The sequence below is a fragment of the Acinonyx jubatus genome, chromosome E4 (assembly GCF_027475565.1).
Source record: "Acinonyx jubatus isolate Ajub_Pintada_27869175 chromosome E4, VMU_Ajub_asm_v1.0, whole genome shotgun sequence".
Taxonomy (NCBI): Eukaryota; Metazoa; Chordata; class Mammalia; order Carnivora; family Felidae; genus Acinonyx; species Acinonyx jubatus.
Genome location: NC_069395.1, coordinates 21,114,259 through 21,131,348, shown reverse-complemented (window position 1 = coordinate 21,131,348; position 17,090 = coordinate 21,114,259). Strand labels below are relative to the sequence as shown.

Here is a 17,090-nt window from a genome sequence, read left to right as displayed (position 1 = left end):
ATTCCCCAAATATACTTTTTGAACAAATTAAATAATTTAAATTTAAATAAATTTCATTTATTTTTTAAAATATTTTTTAAGTAAGCTCTATGTCCAATGTGGGGCTTGAACTCATGACCCTGAGATCAAGAGTCACATACTCTGCCACCTTAAGCCAACCAGGTGTCCCTCATTTCTTTATATGAGCCTCAATGGGTAGACAGAAAAGCCTAACTAATCTACCTAAGTTATCTCCCTCTATATGATAACTTCTTTGCAGCAATTTTCTCTCACAAGATAAACAATGCTAAAATAAACATACACAAGACACAGTAAAAATATCCCAATAACTAGAGAGGAAAAGAGTTCTCATATTTAAATAAACTAGTCTTCATAACTTTGAATGAACACGTTATCATTAAACACATAATAGTAAATACACCAATGAAGCTACAGTTGCCAAACTTACACCTATGTCAAACTGAAATTATATACAAAATTATAAATTCATAATAAAAGTAACCATCATTTCTTTTTTGAGTCCTCTTTGTGCTAAGCATTTTACACACTCTCTTTTAATCCTCACAGTACTATCATGTAAGTCCTATTATCTTTATTATGAAATAAAAACAAGACCCCTCATAGAAAAGTTAAACAATCTCTCCTTCATTAGTGGCACAGTGAGTGGAAAAGTTGGGACTCAGTCAGGACTGACTTCAAACAAATATGTTCTTTCATATGTGCTTTCAACTTACTACCTTCTCTTTAACAAGATAACACTGCCTTTATTTAGATCAAGAATTTCAAACTGAAAGGCCAGTGAGGTCTAAGCAGGTGGTACAGTTGGCCCTTGAACAACATGGGTTTGAGCTGCATGAATGCACTTGTATGTAGGTTTTTTATAGTAAATAAACTTGTACAGTAAATAAATTCATAAATTTTCTCTTCTCTATTTCTAAACATTTTCTTTTCTCTAGCTTACTTTATTATAAGATACAGTTATAATACATACAATACACAAAATATGTTAATAGACTGTTATCAGTTAAGGCTTCCAGTCAACAGTAAGCTATTAGTAGTTAGGTTTGGGTGAGTCAGAAGCTATATGCAAAATTTCAACTGCATGAAGGGGATGGGGGGGGTCTCAGCGCTCCTAATCCCAGTGTTGCTCAAGGGTCAACTGTATAAATAAGTCAAAACCACTAGATCAAAAACAACAGAGTAGTGAGGCCTATGTGCAACCTAAAGAAAACATTCCCATTTAAAGAAGGTAGTCACTGCTTTGTATCCGTGTGATTCTTGCTACTCTAGATGTGGACCCAGTACCCAGTCATGCCAGATGACTTTTCAAAAGAAGCTGAAAATCCAGACTTCGCGACATACTTTTATTTTTAAATATTAGTGCATAAAATAAAATTTTAAATGACACTGATGTCTAATAAAACATGCGGGGCCATGTTTAGATTGGCACAATGAATGATCCCGAAAGTATGCTAAGAGAGGCATATGATGTCAGTGCACTAGCATGTATAAACAGGATGCATCTAACTCTAGGAAGAAATTTTCCCATTGGCACCCTTAAAATCTACACAATAACATTACATAAGCACTCGAAAATTATTTGCTAAAGAAAAGAAGGGAAGGAAAGAAGAGTGTTCAGTAAGAAAGTCTTAATCAGTGGTCTCTATCTTCTGCTGGCCTAGACTCTAGACATAACTCTAGAGCATTACTGCTAATATAATACTCCCATAACACTTCAAGCAGAGATGAACAATTAACAATCAAATGAGAATGAAGGAAATTTTATAAAACAGGGGAGCTGGTAGGTTACTAATATATGCATTCCTGCTTAAGAATATAACTTTATAAGGGCACCTGGGTGGTTCAGTCGGTTAGTGTCTGACTCTTGATTTCAGCTTAGGTCATGATCACATGGTTCTGTGCTGTCAGTGCGGAGCCTGCTTGGGATTCTCTCTCTCTCTCTCTCTCTCTCTCTCTCTCTCTCTCTCTCTCTCTGTCTCTCTCTCTCTCCCTCCCTCCCTCCTTCCCTCCCTCCCTCCCTCTCAGCTCCTCCCCCATTGGTACTGTCTTTGTCTCTCTCAAAATGAATAAACTTAAAAACAAGAATATAACTCTATAGAGAGATTGCGATTCTGGATTTTCCTAAATGATGAAAGTTGATGGTGATATTACATCTCTAACGTAGGTACTGAATACCCATCTAAGTTCACTTACTAGCGGGAAAATGGTTCCCAAAAAAAGGCTTAAAATGTTTTAAGAACTATAATATCTGTTGGAGTCCATTCAAACAGTCTTAAAGGAAAGCATTGGATCTGCACAACTTCAGAGTGCAAAATGTTTCCTCAAAAATGAAGAAAGCAAGGTAATTGAGAGTCAATGATATTCAATATGAACTAAGAAAAGAATAAAGAATAAGCAAGGAAAAGAGTATGCGACCTTCCTACCTAAACATTAACAAGCTAGAATGGGAGGCTAAAATGAAGTAGTTCCCAATTCAATTACCAAATCTCACAAATAAAAAGAGTGAAGTGTGATCCTGTCTTTTTACTCCTTCTCCAGGGGAACCACAGATGAGTTCCTGACTACTACCCAAAAAGAAGGGTCTTCATCATTTCCTCTTATTTTCTACATAATGAAAAGCACTGTCAAGTGGCACTTTCTTAGTCTAAGATGGCTCCTTTCAAAAAAGGAACCCATGTAAACACATTCCAGTGTTCCCTACTCCCAACCCAATGGTTTCTACTCCCAGTCGAAAACTACTAAGACAGTTTCACTTAACTGATCCTACACAACTCTAGTTCTTCCCAGTATTCTCAACAGGAGCGAGGAAAGGGGCAAACAAGCCTGGGAATGAGTGCATATTCTTGTCTTCCAATTTATATATTTATATATTAAAAATGATGAGATTCTTACACCAAAGAATGTTTAATCTAGTATTTCTTAAACATTATACAACCCAACTAACACATTTTGGGGAAAGTCTCCCAACTTGGAAAAGTCCCTTAGCAATTCCAACATCCATGTCTTATGCCTCTGTATTTCTTGACCTGACTCAAAAATTAACCAGACTCAACTATACAACCTTGTAACTTTAAATATACCTGGGCTTCCATTCCTATAATGAATTTCTCTAAATTACTATCTTCATAAAATATTAATATTAGCAAATACCCTGCCAGACCCTTAATTTTTATAACTCTCAATACCTTTTGATTCTTATGAAATTGTATTGTCCAAACACATACTCCTTTCTCTGTAACAAATGAAGAAAAAAAAAAAATCAACTGTATAAAAATTTTCTAGCCATTTGATAACCTGATTAATTTATTTAGTCTTGTATCTAACAGAACTCTAGTGTCTTACATTTAAAAGATACGCAGACCAATTGTAATGTAGAATTATCTTAATCTTAGTAACTATGTAGACCAACTAAATGTGTCAAAACCCTGAAAAAGAGCAGTAGCTAAAATGAGCTCATACGTAAACTAGAAAGGAAGTCATACCTGTGCAACAAACCCTTTAACATACATTTAACTGCTTTGTGTATCTGGGTGGATATCCCAAGAGAAATCTTCTTAACTGGAGAATAAGAAAGTTGGTCAAACTCACAAGCTCATAAATAGGTAATAATTCCAAAAGAAAAAAGACAAGGAAAAAACATTATATTGGAAGCATTAAGACTGAGATTCAAATAAAAGAAACAATTATCAGAGCAACTTCAGAGCTTTCACGTTCAAACCTCTCCATATATTCTCTAACAACTGCTAAAATAAATCAAGTCACAAACAGTAGAGATTCAACGGGGTATTAAATTATGAAAAGTACCAGCAATCTGACCATTTTTAGTCTTTCTGTTGCATTCCTACACAATGTCTTTTATGTGATTATTTCTGTAAAAACAGACACCATAAATTTGTTTAAATTCACCTCTCTTGTAAGTATATTTAGAAGCAAAATCTAATGAGGAAAAAGAGCTATATCATTCTCAAACTGTTTAATTAAGAAGCTGTCCTTGAATTTCAGAAAAACTGTTCTGTAAAAAGCATCGCTATAAAAATTGTCACTGATTTTACTATTTCCACAGAAGCTCAGTAATGAAACCAATTTCATGACATTTCAGGTGAGACAAAAGTTAAAACAACGACAACCACCATAAAAAACTTACCCTGATGTTTACCTCAGGATAACAACTGCAGTTCACAACAATTCACTTAGGGAATGGCCAGTAGGCAAGTTCAATTCCCAAGAAAATGTCAGTAAATTAATCTTTTAAAAATTTAAGTTAAGGGGTGCCTGAGTGGCTCAGTCGGTTGAGCATCTGACTCTTGATCTCGGCTCAGGTCATGACCTCAGGGTTTGTGAGTTCAGGACCTGCATCAGCGCACAGCCTACGTGGGTTTCTGTCTCCCCTTCGCTCTGCCCCTCACCTGCTTGTGCCCCCTCTTTCTCTCAACATAAATAAATAAACTTAAAAAAAAATTTTTTTAAGCTAAATTTTACAGCCGTGAGTTACATTTTGAAGTAGGAAGAACTAGGCAGATCTCGTAAGATGAGTGTACCTTATCTTTTACCACCTTCACCTCATTCACTAGGTCATGGAGACACTGGCCTTCATGCTGTTGCTCTACTGGCCTCAATCTTGAACCTTGAGCTGTCTTTCATAGAATGCTTTTCTGCAAGATCTCTGCTCAACAGTCACCTGCTCAGAGAGGTCTCTCTGACTACTCTCTCTACAGAAGCCCTGTCTAATTCATAGCTATAGTCCTAACAACTAGAACAGGGTGTGACACACGTGCTAAGTACTTGTTAAATGAATCATTGAGTTCACAGACAATTTCAATAATACAAAAACAAATCTGATAACAACTTAAAAACAAACGTATCAGCAAAATATCTAATACTCAATTCCAATTTGTCCAGAAAAAAAGAATGGAAGAAAAAAAGAAAATAAGAAAGGTCAACTTTTAATATCACATTCTCCACATTTATTTGCTATCTGTTCTGGAAAAGCATGACAAGATATATCTTAATTCTGAGAAATCACAGCAAATATATATATGATGATTCCATGTCATACCGAGTCCTCAAAGATCTGATGATTTGTAAACAAAGACAAAGTTTGGTATTAGCTTTAAAATATATAGGTACTCTAAAATATATACACATAGTATTTTAAAATATAAAAGGTATAATAATCTATAATATAAATATGCAAAATAGGGTTAGCAGAATTCCTGCTCTACATCACCAACTCCTATCACTGACTAAATGAAAATTAGGTGTTAAATACAGCCTAGTCAGAACATCCAGGAATAACCATTTTTAGGCGGTTAAAAATATATAAAAGAAAGTCTGTTAAAGGTGACCCGAAGGCTTATAATTGTGTACACCTAAGACCGTGGTTCTGACAAGTATACATTTTGTAAGTATTACATCAACCATTATTACAATCTGTCTTTTTAAAGAGCAAAAGGTATTACGTTTTAAAGAACATAAGATATTATGGAAAATAACTCTCCCAGATTGGACCTTGTAACTCCTCAGTGGCATTAAATACTCTAACCAGGTAGCATCCACCCTACTTGCAAGTTAATCAAAACAGCTTTTATTTATACACACTACTCAGTTAAACCAAAGAGAGGATATCCGCAAATCAAATAATCACCATACAGATCTATCGGCACAATTAGTCATTAAAGATAAATGTCTGAAATAGAAAATAATGGAGAACAAAGATTTTCCTCGACATCTGCTACTCACATCAAATGCCTGGGACAAAAGAACCCCTGCAGTCAAAATGACTTACCGTTACAGATTTCAGCGTCATACCATGGTAGGTACCCATAGTGTCGATTTTGAAGCCTTCCGTTTCTATAAAAAAAGGGGGTTTGCGAAAGGGGGTTACACTTTATGTATCTTCTGATCAATAACAAATCTGTAGTAATCATCTGCATTATAATCTGAAAGTTAAATAGTGTAACAAAACATCCAATGTACTATACATATAAAGTTAAATTACATACCTGTGAAGACAAAAACTTTAAAAGGGATACTAGTCTCAAAAAGATATTTAATACACACCAGCAAGCCCTTTATGTAGAAGCTGGTTAAGACTATACAACTGTGCTCAAGAGTCATATAGTTAGGTGGGAATATAAAAAATTGGACTGAATAAAATATAACGTCCAAAGTATATACTCCTAATACTCAATTACAGTAGCACTAAAAGCTTCTAATATCATGAGAAGACCTTAAATTATAAAAAGTTGGGTTTCAAAATTATAATCATATGCGTATATTATATAATTTGTAGAAAAGCAATGCCATAAAAAGTGTGATAAAGGTTCCAGGACAGTCTCAATACGCCTTTCCATACAAGGTCATACATTAAATATTTTACACGTTGCAAGCTATCTGTCTATATCACAGCTGCTGAATTTTGCAGTTATAGTGCAAAAGCAAGATAAACAATATATGTAAACAAATGGGCACAGCCTGATTTGGCCCAAAGAGGATCAGATTTGGTCTCTGGGCTGTAATTGGCCAAACCCTACTTTACATAATTCATTCCACAAGAAAAACACTGCAGCGAATAAAAGAATGAACCACTATACTTCTACAGCATGTATTCACAGAACACACCTTTATCCAGTATATTAAGTCAGCACCCAAAATTCACTATATAGAAGCAGTATATCCTTTACTAAAACTTAAATGGAGATTTCAGATTTTGCAGAGAAAAATCATTAAACGTTAAACTTACAGTTGCTTCTATTCATTTTTTTCACAAATTAAGTCAAGATAAATGATGGTGCCAAATGAAATTACAAGGACATTGGTGCCACTTCACTAACCACCACACTAACATGGAAATGGTTCACTACCACATTAGCCAGCACACCATGTAGGCTACCACAAAATAAGTCCTTATACAGTTACTACAATCTATGCTTCCCAAGTTCTCAATGTATACATTTACAATTTGAGAAATATGATTTGGTATACAGAACCTCCAATCTAAACTTCTGAAAAGCAGAGTATCAATAACAGCAAATATTTATAGACAGTTTATTATATGCCAGTCCCTATTCTAGGGGCTTTATTAACCAGTTTCACCCCACAATAAAGCTAAGAGATAGATACTACTACTACTATTAGTATTGCAATGTAACACAAGAAGAAACTGCAACAAGAATGCAGTTAAAGTAATTTATCAAAATTCACACAAAAAGCAACTGTGACACAGGCAATCCAGATCCAGAATCCAGGCTGTTAACCAGGGGTTGGCAAATTTATTCTGTAAAAGACCAGATAGTATTTTAAGGCTCTGCAGGCTACACAACCTCTGTCACAACACCAAGGAACCACATATAATACATAAATAAATGTCACCATGTTTTAGCAAAAGTTTATTTATAATAATACGTGTTGGGCCAGATTTGGCCTGCAGATGTTTGCCAACACCTGCTCATAAACATCAGGCCACACTACCTCTCAAGTTCATCATCACCACAGTAAGGGAGAAATAAAAATTAAATAACTTGCCTTCTTTTCCTTTGAATCTTTCCTGGTCATATCTATTGTAGGCAGCTGGGATAGGCTGTTTGGTACGCAACGTAGGATCCTGTAGAAAAATTAGGAGGTACATGTTAATATTTTAACTTCTTACTTAAAACTCAGAATAAAAACCACAATAAACATATTATTTTCTAAGCTTTTTTTCTTACAAGAGCCAATAAGACAAAAGTGGGGAGTCATATGAATCTTATTTTCAAGATAATGCTTACTGCTAAAAAATTACCAATCCTATAAGGGACAAGAGCAAAGGACTCCAAGTAAACTTGTATCAAGGCAAAATGCAAACCTCTCAGAAACTGTAGAAAGAAAATGGGTGTGCTTAATAATTTCACTGTGATTACTTCAATTTCTTTATGTAAAAATGAACTTCTTCCAATTATGAATTGTTTTTAACAAAAAAAATTTAATTCAGTTTACTGAACTGACATTTTAGAACCTTCTACCTAAATTATTCTGCTGTTAATCCCTAAATTAAATAAATATGACAACTATGACAATAAACCCATATAAATGTACGAGATAAGACTGAAGTTACGGTATTATTTAGTTAAAACACTTAGAATAAGTTGCCAATCTAATGATATAAACTTAATTCACAAATACTTTATCTGAAATTCAGCCTATAATAACCTAAAAAAGCATATTTAAGGAATATTACCAAAATTGCCTGGGAAATTCATGGTATTCCAAAAGACAAAAAAATACTCTTCATTTTGTTACAATAGGATACTACCTTAAGTATTAATCCAGATAAAAGATAGTTCATTCAAGACTGTCACTAAGTATATACTTCTGTAGTTAAATGCCAAATTTAAAATTTTTACATATCTTAATGATTATGGAAATACAGAGATAACTAAATCACAAGGATAACGGTCTAACTGTTTTAAGATTTTACATAAGTTTCCTACCAATCGCTATTCAAAACATTAACCAATTCACAATTATAAGTACCCTTATTTTATCACCGTAAGTTGTTCCACTAGTTTTTTTACTCATCTCTATGTCCTACTAGACTTTAAGCTCCAAGACGGCAGCTATCTCTTCTATTTTTGTTAGCACACTGTCTGACAAACAGTAGGCACTTAAGTACTTGCTGGAAAGTCAACTCAAAGTAACCTAAATACCAACAAAAGTCCACTACCTCTAAAAAATTAAATACCAATGATTTCATGAACAAGCAAAACTACTAGATCTTGCAGACTGTATTAGTGCTCTTTCAAATTTTAATATGCTTCTGAAAACTATATAAAATAAAAACAATCTTATTTGTATTTTTTATCTTTTGTTGAATCATATGACTAGCTCGAAGGAGTTTCAACAAAACTGGAGGGTATATCTGGGTTTAAATATAGGCTATAGGTCATACATGAAATTTACTTTGGAAAAGTCCTAAATGGCAACTCAATGAGGCAGTCAACCCAAGTGGCTAAAACTAACGTACAATGAAAGAACCAAATGATCTGTGATCAAGAGAAACACAATACATTCACCAAGAAGTCACAGATACGAATGATTCAGAAAAAGCTCCCAGTGTGGACTGTTCATAGGGTTTATATCTCTAACAATGGTAATGACTCTCCCAAGCAAAAATGAATAGGTACATTACTTTATTTTTTTTTTTTAACGTTTATTTATTTTTGAGACAGAGAGAGACAGAGCAGGAACGGGGAGGGGCAGAGAGAGAGGGAGACACAGAATCTGAAACAGGCTCCAGGCTCTGAGCTGTCAGCACAGAGCCCGACGCGGGGCTCGAACTCACGGACCGTGAGATCATGACCTGAGCCGAAGTCGAACGCTTAAACGACCAAGCCACCCAGGCGCCCCAAGTAGGTACATTACTTTATACAACAGATTTACCACTTTCAGATTCTAACCCAAGTATGTCTCTAGTTAAGAATTATTGCTGAAGTAACTTTTTTTTGTTTTGGTTGCTTGGGGTTTTTTTAATTATTGTTGTTGGTTTATCTTTTGACCCCCTTTATCTATTTCTCACACTCCCACCCACCCCCACCTCTAGCAACCACTAATTTGTCCTCTGTATCTAGAAGCTGGTTTTGGTATTAAGATTCCACATATAAAAGAGAGAATAAGCTATGTGTCTCTAACTTATCTCACTTAAGCATAACACCCTCAAGGTCTATCTGTGCTGTCACAAAAGTCAAGATTACAATCTATTTTATGGCTGAAAAATATTCCATTGTTTGTATATACCACAATTTCTTTATCCATTCATCCATCAGTGAACACTTAGGTTGTTTGCATATCTTGGCTATTGTAAGTAATGCTTCAATGAACATGAGAATGCATATATCTTTTCAAGTTACTGTTTTCATTTTCTTCAATAAATAGCTGCAAGTAGGACTGCTAGTTCATACAGTAGTTCTATTTTTAATTTTTTGAGGAGCTTCCATGCTGTTTTCCCTAGTGGTGACATCAATTACATTCCCACCAAGGATGCATAAAGGTTCCTTTTGCTCCACATCCTTGCCCACACTTTCTGTCTTTTTGATAAAAGCCATTTTAACTTGTGTGTGGTGAATCTCATTGTGTAAGTGGTGAGATCTCATTGTGTAAGTGGTGAGATCTCATTGTGTAAGTTTTAACAGTGGGGAAGATTTTCAAATCCTTCAGGACTGTTAAAGCAGCGAAAGAATTAAAAGTTACTGATTTAAAAACTTTGTTTTCAAATTACAATACTGAGGGGCACCTGGGTGGTCCAATCAGTTAAGAGTCTAACTCTTGGTTTCGCCTCAGATCGTGATCTCACAGTTCCATAGGTTCAAGCCCCGCATCAGGCTCTGTGCTGATAATGTGGAACCCATGGGATTTTCTCTCTCTCTCTCTCTCTCTCTCTCTCTCCCTCCCTCCCTCCCTCCCTCTCCCTCTCCGCCCCTCCCTTGCTCACATTGTCTCTCAAAAATAAATTTAAAAAAAAATTTTTAAATCAAAATTACAATACTGAAAAACAAGAGTCATTTTCATTAAAATTAATTAATTAATTAATTAATATATAAGCAAGAAAACATTCTTACCACAGGTGCTGCATTTGGAGCTGGTCGCTGTTCAGGAGCACGTCCTTCTTCTCTGGCTTTTACAGACTGAAGAATTGCAAAAATATTCTTGGAAAAATTCTAAAATATAAATGGATTTTAATTAGCCCACTTAAAATTAAATAGAGAGTAAGTTTATTTAATAAATAACTTCAGACTGTTTTCTTCCTATCAGTTCTTCCCTACTACATCATTCTGAAGTGTTTTTTAGTATATACATAAATAAAAATCAAACTACTACTACTACTAAAAAACTGATCCAAAAACCAAATACTATAAACACAGCTTATTATTTTTATTTTACTTAAACTGTTTAATTGGCTATAAATATATTCATATTCTGCCTCTCTTGAAATATGTAGCCAGGAAAAAAGTTAACACTGAAGTAAAAATGATAGATATATTATCAAAAGAGGCTTCTTAATTCTTAAAGAAATCAACTGCTATCTCTTCTTCTAGATATGATAAACTCCAGTACTAACCTCAGGTTGCTACAATTTATATGAGATGTGTAAAGTTTTGAAATACTGTTAGGAGTCAATGCACACTTTTCAAAGATTTTTTTTCTTTTTTTTTTAAGAGGGAGAAAGACAGCACACACGAGCAGAGGAGAGAGGCACAGGAAGAGAAAGAAAGAATCTTAAGCAGATGCCATGCTCAACCTGGAGCCCGACGCAGGGCTCGATCCCACAATCCTGGGATCATGACCTGAGCCGACATCAAGAGTCAGCTGCTCAACCAACTGAGCCACATAGGCGCCCCTAAAAGATCTGTAAAAACTTGACTCATGCAAAGATGCCAGCACTTAACCAACCACTGCTTTTTACCAGCAGTACAAAGGCCAACACAGGGACAAATGCAAATAAATTCTTAATCCTACTATGAAAATCACTGAAAATACTTGAAAATCAAATCTCATTACTTAAAAAATAATCAAGTATTGTGTGAGGAACACTTACTCCAGAAGAATCCATATTATCAGTTATTTTTGTGTAGTAGAATTATAAGTGATTATTATCTTCCTTTTAATGATCTCTTCCAATCAATTTTTCAACAAGGAACACTACTAATTTTTAAGTTTAAAAGTTATGTTTTTAATGGCATTATAAAATCAGGTTGCTTTATCTGGGGTGCTTGCAATAATGATATAACTATAAAGTAACATACTTATTTTTCTCATGGTACCTAGAACATTTTATTCCACAAACTCAGAAAGTAAGAAGGCACTAATCCCTGGAATAATGAAGGTCTATCTAAAATCACAGGGCCTGGGGGTATCTGGGTGGCTCGGCTGGTTAAGCGTCTGACTCTTGATTTCAGCTCGGGTCATGATCTTATGGTTTGTGAGTTCAAGCCCCGCGTTGGGTTCGGCACTAACAGTGCAGAGCCTGCTTGGGATTCTCTCTCTCCCTCTCTGCCTCTCCCCTGCTTGCACTCTTTCTCTTCCTCTCTCTCTGCCTCTCCCCTGCTCACACTCTCTCCCTCTCCAAATAAACATCAAAAAATAATAGAATAAAATAAAGTAAAATCAAATCAAATCAAATCAAATCACAGGGCTTTTCAGACAGAGTACCTAAAAGATTTTTTAGTGTTTAGAAGATAAAAATGGGATACAGAAAGACTATTAGTCAAAACATTGTTTCTGGTTTCTAAAAATGTTAACACTCATAGAAACAAACTTAGCTACCAAACAATTCTTAAACCATTATTTCTTAAATTATACTCTGGTGCCAATAACACTAAATGAAATTAGAACACTAAGTTTTGAAATGATGGGAAAACCCTGCCACCTAGAGCTCAAAGAAAATTGTTCATCTCAGTTTCTTGAAAATTCAATTCTAAAAGTAAGATGGAGCATAGCACCTAAGTTTTATTCCTTTGCTAGGATATTCAAAAATTTTGGCTACTATAATGAACATTCGTAGAACATTAGCAGGTTGTGATATTCAAATTTTAATCACATTAGGCAATGAAAATTAGTATCGGCAGATCACTTTACAGTAAATGCAAAAACTGAAGTTTATTTATATTCTCAGATTTCTCTATATAATTCTAAGTTCTGGAAAATGATTCCTAATCTTGACCCCAAGTACTTTGTAAAACATGTCAAAATACAAAAGGACAAAAATTCCTTCCTTCATATACTCTTTTCAAGTAATCTGATTCATAGTAACAAGGCACAGTAAACTTATAAGGCCAGAATCCAAAATCTGCAAATAAAACCAATCCACCTAAAGCAATGTTAAAGTTTGCTTTCATTGGCAATCTCACACACTACTGCAAACTCCCTTACTAAATCACCATTAACAACTGCACATCAGTGGAGAACTAATATTTAAGAGCAAATTGGGAGGTGAGGGAGAGAAAGACAGATGGAAATATGTAAATCAAACAGAACCAATGCACTCTTTATGGAGATCCATTAAGATACCAAACATCCAGGGCCACCTGGGTGGCTCAGTCGATTAAGTGACTAGGACTCTTGGTTTCAGCTTAGGTCATGATCTCGCAGTCCGTGAGCTTGAGCCCTGCATCATGCTCTCTGCTGTCAGCGCAGAGTCCACTTTGGATCCTGTCTCCCTCTCTCTGCACCTCCCCCACTCATGTGTCGATGCGTGCGTGCATGCGTGTGCGTGTGTGTGTGTGTGTGTGTGTGAGTCTCATGCTCTCTCGCTCTTGCTCTCTCCCTCTCTCTCTCTCAAAAATAAATAAACATTAAAAAAAAAAGATACCAAATATCCGGTATCTTTCAAATTTTTATCTTTCCTTTTTTTTTTTAATGTTTGTTTATTTTTGACAGAGAGAGAGAGAGAGAGAGAGACAGAGCATGAGTGGGGGAGGGGCAGAGAGAGAGGGAGACAGAATCCGAAGCAGGCTCCAGGCTCTGAGCGGTCAGCACAGAGATTGACGCGGGGCTCGAACTCACGGACCGCGAGATCATGACCTGAGCTGAAGTCGGACGCTCAACCAACTGAGCCACCCAGGCACCCCTCAAATTTTTATCTTTCAAAATTTACAGTATACATCTCTGTTAACCAGAAATTTGCTTCTAGGAATTAATCCTTTTGCTGTATACAAATAAATGCATAAAGGTATATGTACGAGGATTTTTTTAATGCATTATGTGTAATCATGAAATGAGATGGAAGGAGACAAAGGAGGAAAGGAGAAGGGGGGCGGGGGGAATCCCACAATCCTAGAACCAAAAAACCAAAATAAAACCACCTAAAACCATTAATAAAGAAAAATATCGCTACACCCACACAACAGAATATGTATAAAATACACAAATAAATGACTGCTGATTCTCATAAGTTTCTACTTTGTGGGGAAAAACAATAATTATTTTAATGACCACACAGCTGGCCATCAATATTCCCTGTTCATTAGAGTAAACCAAAAACCTGATCAACAAGAAAACTGGGCTATTCTTTAGATTTACAATAGAGGAGTAAATCAAGGACTTGCACTGTGATTCAGACATTTCATCACTTTCTTATATACTACGATGGAATAGTAAATATGGCCACTTAGAAACCTGTATTATTACTGACCTTTCAAAGATAAAACTTGAAAATTGCTCCTAATAGCAAATTTTAGCCAATTGTATAACCAATCACAGATTAGATACACACACACTCACTCTAATGAATGAGTGAAATACTTTAATTACCTTTCCTGTGCTCTGTAAGATAGTTGTTCGTGTCCTCCATACTCTCTCTCTGCTGACAATATCTCGTGTCACATCCACCTCAGCGTCCACAAAACTCCTCTGTTTGAGGGCAGTTATATCATCATCTAAATCAGTCTTGATAGTAGATCTTTTCTTAGCCATAATTTTGGCTTTGATTGCAGCAATTTTTTCCACTGACATAGCTTCAGACAAAGACCTGAAAGCAATTTTTTCTTTTAAAATTTTTACAGCAGGATCTTTTGAACACGTCATAAATATATTTTGTTACACTTATAAGTTCCTGGTAAAAATGCCTTAAGTGGCAATAATTAAGATCTTATCTAAAACTTACATACTTGGTACTTAATAATCACGTTAAGATCTATAAAAAGTCCATGTAGAAATATTACTCAATGAGTAAATCAGTAATTTCCTAGAAGGATCAATGCAGAAGAAATCTTCTCATGTGTTTAGCTCTTCCCCTCAGAAACGGTAGAACCCATTAATATAGGCGCTTAACATTTTCTCAGACTTTTATTTGCCAATGCCTCTCCAGCCACAGAAACTATACACACATACACAAACACATGCCACCATGCCGGGGTGGGGGTGGGGGGGGCGGTGGTGAGAGAAAATTTCATTCTGTAAAGAATTCAAAGCTTAGCTTTTCCCTGAAATTCATTTCAAGGTTTCAAACTTACATGTCATAATGTATAACATACCCATTTTACAGGTGATGGAGGTTTTTATATGCCACATAAACATATACTCCTTATACTATCTGAAAGATTAAACCGTATTTTGCAGTTTTCTTTTTCCTTCCTTTACTTGATTTTCAAGTAACAGGCAAAACAGCAAACAGGGGCTATGTTTGGAGACTATAAGAAAAAGACTTAACACAAAGTATAAATTTCATTAAGATGATAAGTTCAGTGTCTTTTTTTACAATGTAAAATGAGAAAAAGAGTTAAAAAGGGTTTGGGTACCTTAACAGTTGACAAAATTATTATTCTAATCACAAGATGACAGTCTTGAAATACATTTAAACAACATCTGGAAAAAGGACAGGAATTCCTGCAGTTTTAAATATGGTAGTATTATATAGTACACTAGTTAGTTTATATAAAATATGAAGGTACTTTATAGCAGATGCTCAACATGCATCTAGTATTTGACTCATTTTATATAATGCTATGCAATTTTTCCTTATGATCTAAAGCATACCAGTATATCTTGAATCAAATGCAAATACTTTCCTAAATTATAATTAAAGTGAATTGAACTTTCAATCACTGGAGTTTTACTTCCACCTAAAATCAAGGAGCAAAGACTTGATTAACCCTCCTGCTTCGAAACAACCAGTCAAAAATACATTAAAGAGTAACTTACTAAATACCTGGTATCAAGCAGTAAGAGACCATGATCTATGACAAATGAAAACCAGAATAAGTGAGCCCTATGAATGCTGCAGTTTACACCCTTGAAAGTTTCCAGAAATGGCACAGGGAGGAGAATCCAGGCAAAACTAAGTGGATTACCTAGGCAAAACTAAGTGGATTACCTGAGCTGAGAAATGGAGCTGAGAGTCCAGCAAAACCAAAGTGGCTGGAATTCAGAGGCCTAAGTACTGGAGAAGAAAGAGCTACACTGAAGTATACAATATTCCAGAATACTGATTAGCACAGCAATATGAGGAAATAAAAATTGGGTATAGAAACCAGCCAAAAGGATTAAAGGGAACAATGCCCAGAGCTCACAGAGGGTAAAGGTTAGTTCCTGTTCCCACAAGCAGAATGAAAACCTCACACCCCTGGGGCAGTAGGTACTCTGAATGATCTTGTACAGGCAATGGGTGGGGAATAATTATCTTAAGTGAACGCTGCTCACATAACAAATCTTAAAACCAGACACAAAAGGAACAAACTATTTCCAAGTGATTTTACTATATCCCAAAACAAAACTAAAGAAAATTTAGGAAAATTCAAAAACAATTATAAATTGACACAGATGCAGGATTAGCAAAGACATTAAAATAATTATTGTAACTCGATTCTACACATTCAACAAATTAAAAAGAGACATGGAGTACATATTTAACCAACTTATAGAGATAAAAAAAAATATGATGGATACAAATAGATCACAAATATAACCACAGAAGAAAGTTATTAAACTATCCAAGTGAATAGAAAAAAAGAACCCAAATATGTGAAAAAACAGAAATGTTCTCAATTCAATAAAAATTATGAACAAAACATTCCCTGAAAAAGCTCGATGGGCCTCAAGCACAAAAACCATTAAGAAAACACCAGGTTATGGGACAATTAAACAGCTCAAAACCTGTAATAGAGAAAACTTTTAAAGTAGCCAGAGGAAAAAAAGACACATTTCATTAAAAAATTTAAAAATTTAAAAAACACTGATGACAGACTTCTCATCAACAACAATGTAATCAAGGAGACAGTGGTACATCTTTAAAGTAGAAATGGTCCTGACTTACAATTTTTCAACTTTATGTGATGCAAAAGAGATATGCATTCAGTAGAAACCGTGATCCAAATTACCACTTTTTCGCAGGCTAGTGGTATGACGCTCTCTCATGATACGTGTGCAATGGCAGCAAGCCACAGCTCTCAGTCAGCCGTGCGATCACCATGATAAATAACTAATACTTAAAATCATTCTGTACCCATCCATCTATTCTGTTTTATACTTTCAGTACAGTATTCAATAAATTACATGAAATATTCGACACTTTATTATAAAATAGGCTTTATATTAGATGA

At 35.1% G+C, this 17,090-nt stretch overlaps 1 protein-coding gene across 1 annotated transcript in view; it reads right to left on the bottom strand.

Moving 5' to 3' along the window:
- The window catches only part of CDC73 (cell division cycle 73), a 321,928-nt gene that overhangs the window by 280,938 nt on the left and 23,900 nt on the right, over positions 1-17,090 (bottom strand). Inside the window, exons 7-10 of the mRNA XM_027074943.2 lie at positions 14,305-14,521; positions 10,614-10,712; positions 7,546-7,624; positions 5,807-5,871 (exon numbers count right to left, since the gene is read on the bottom strand). Of these exons, the coding sequence (XP_026930744.1) occupies positions 5,807-5,871; positions 7,546-7,624; positions 10,614-10,712; positions 14,305-14,521 (460 nt within the window). The remainder of the gene's footprint in view (positions 1-5,806; positions 5,872-7,545; positions 7,625-10,613; positions 10,713-14,304; positions 14,522-17,090) is intronic.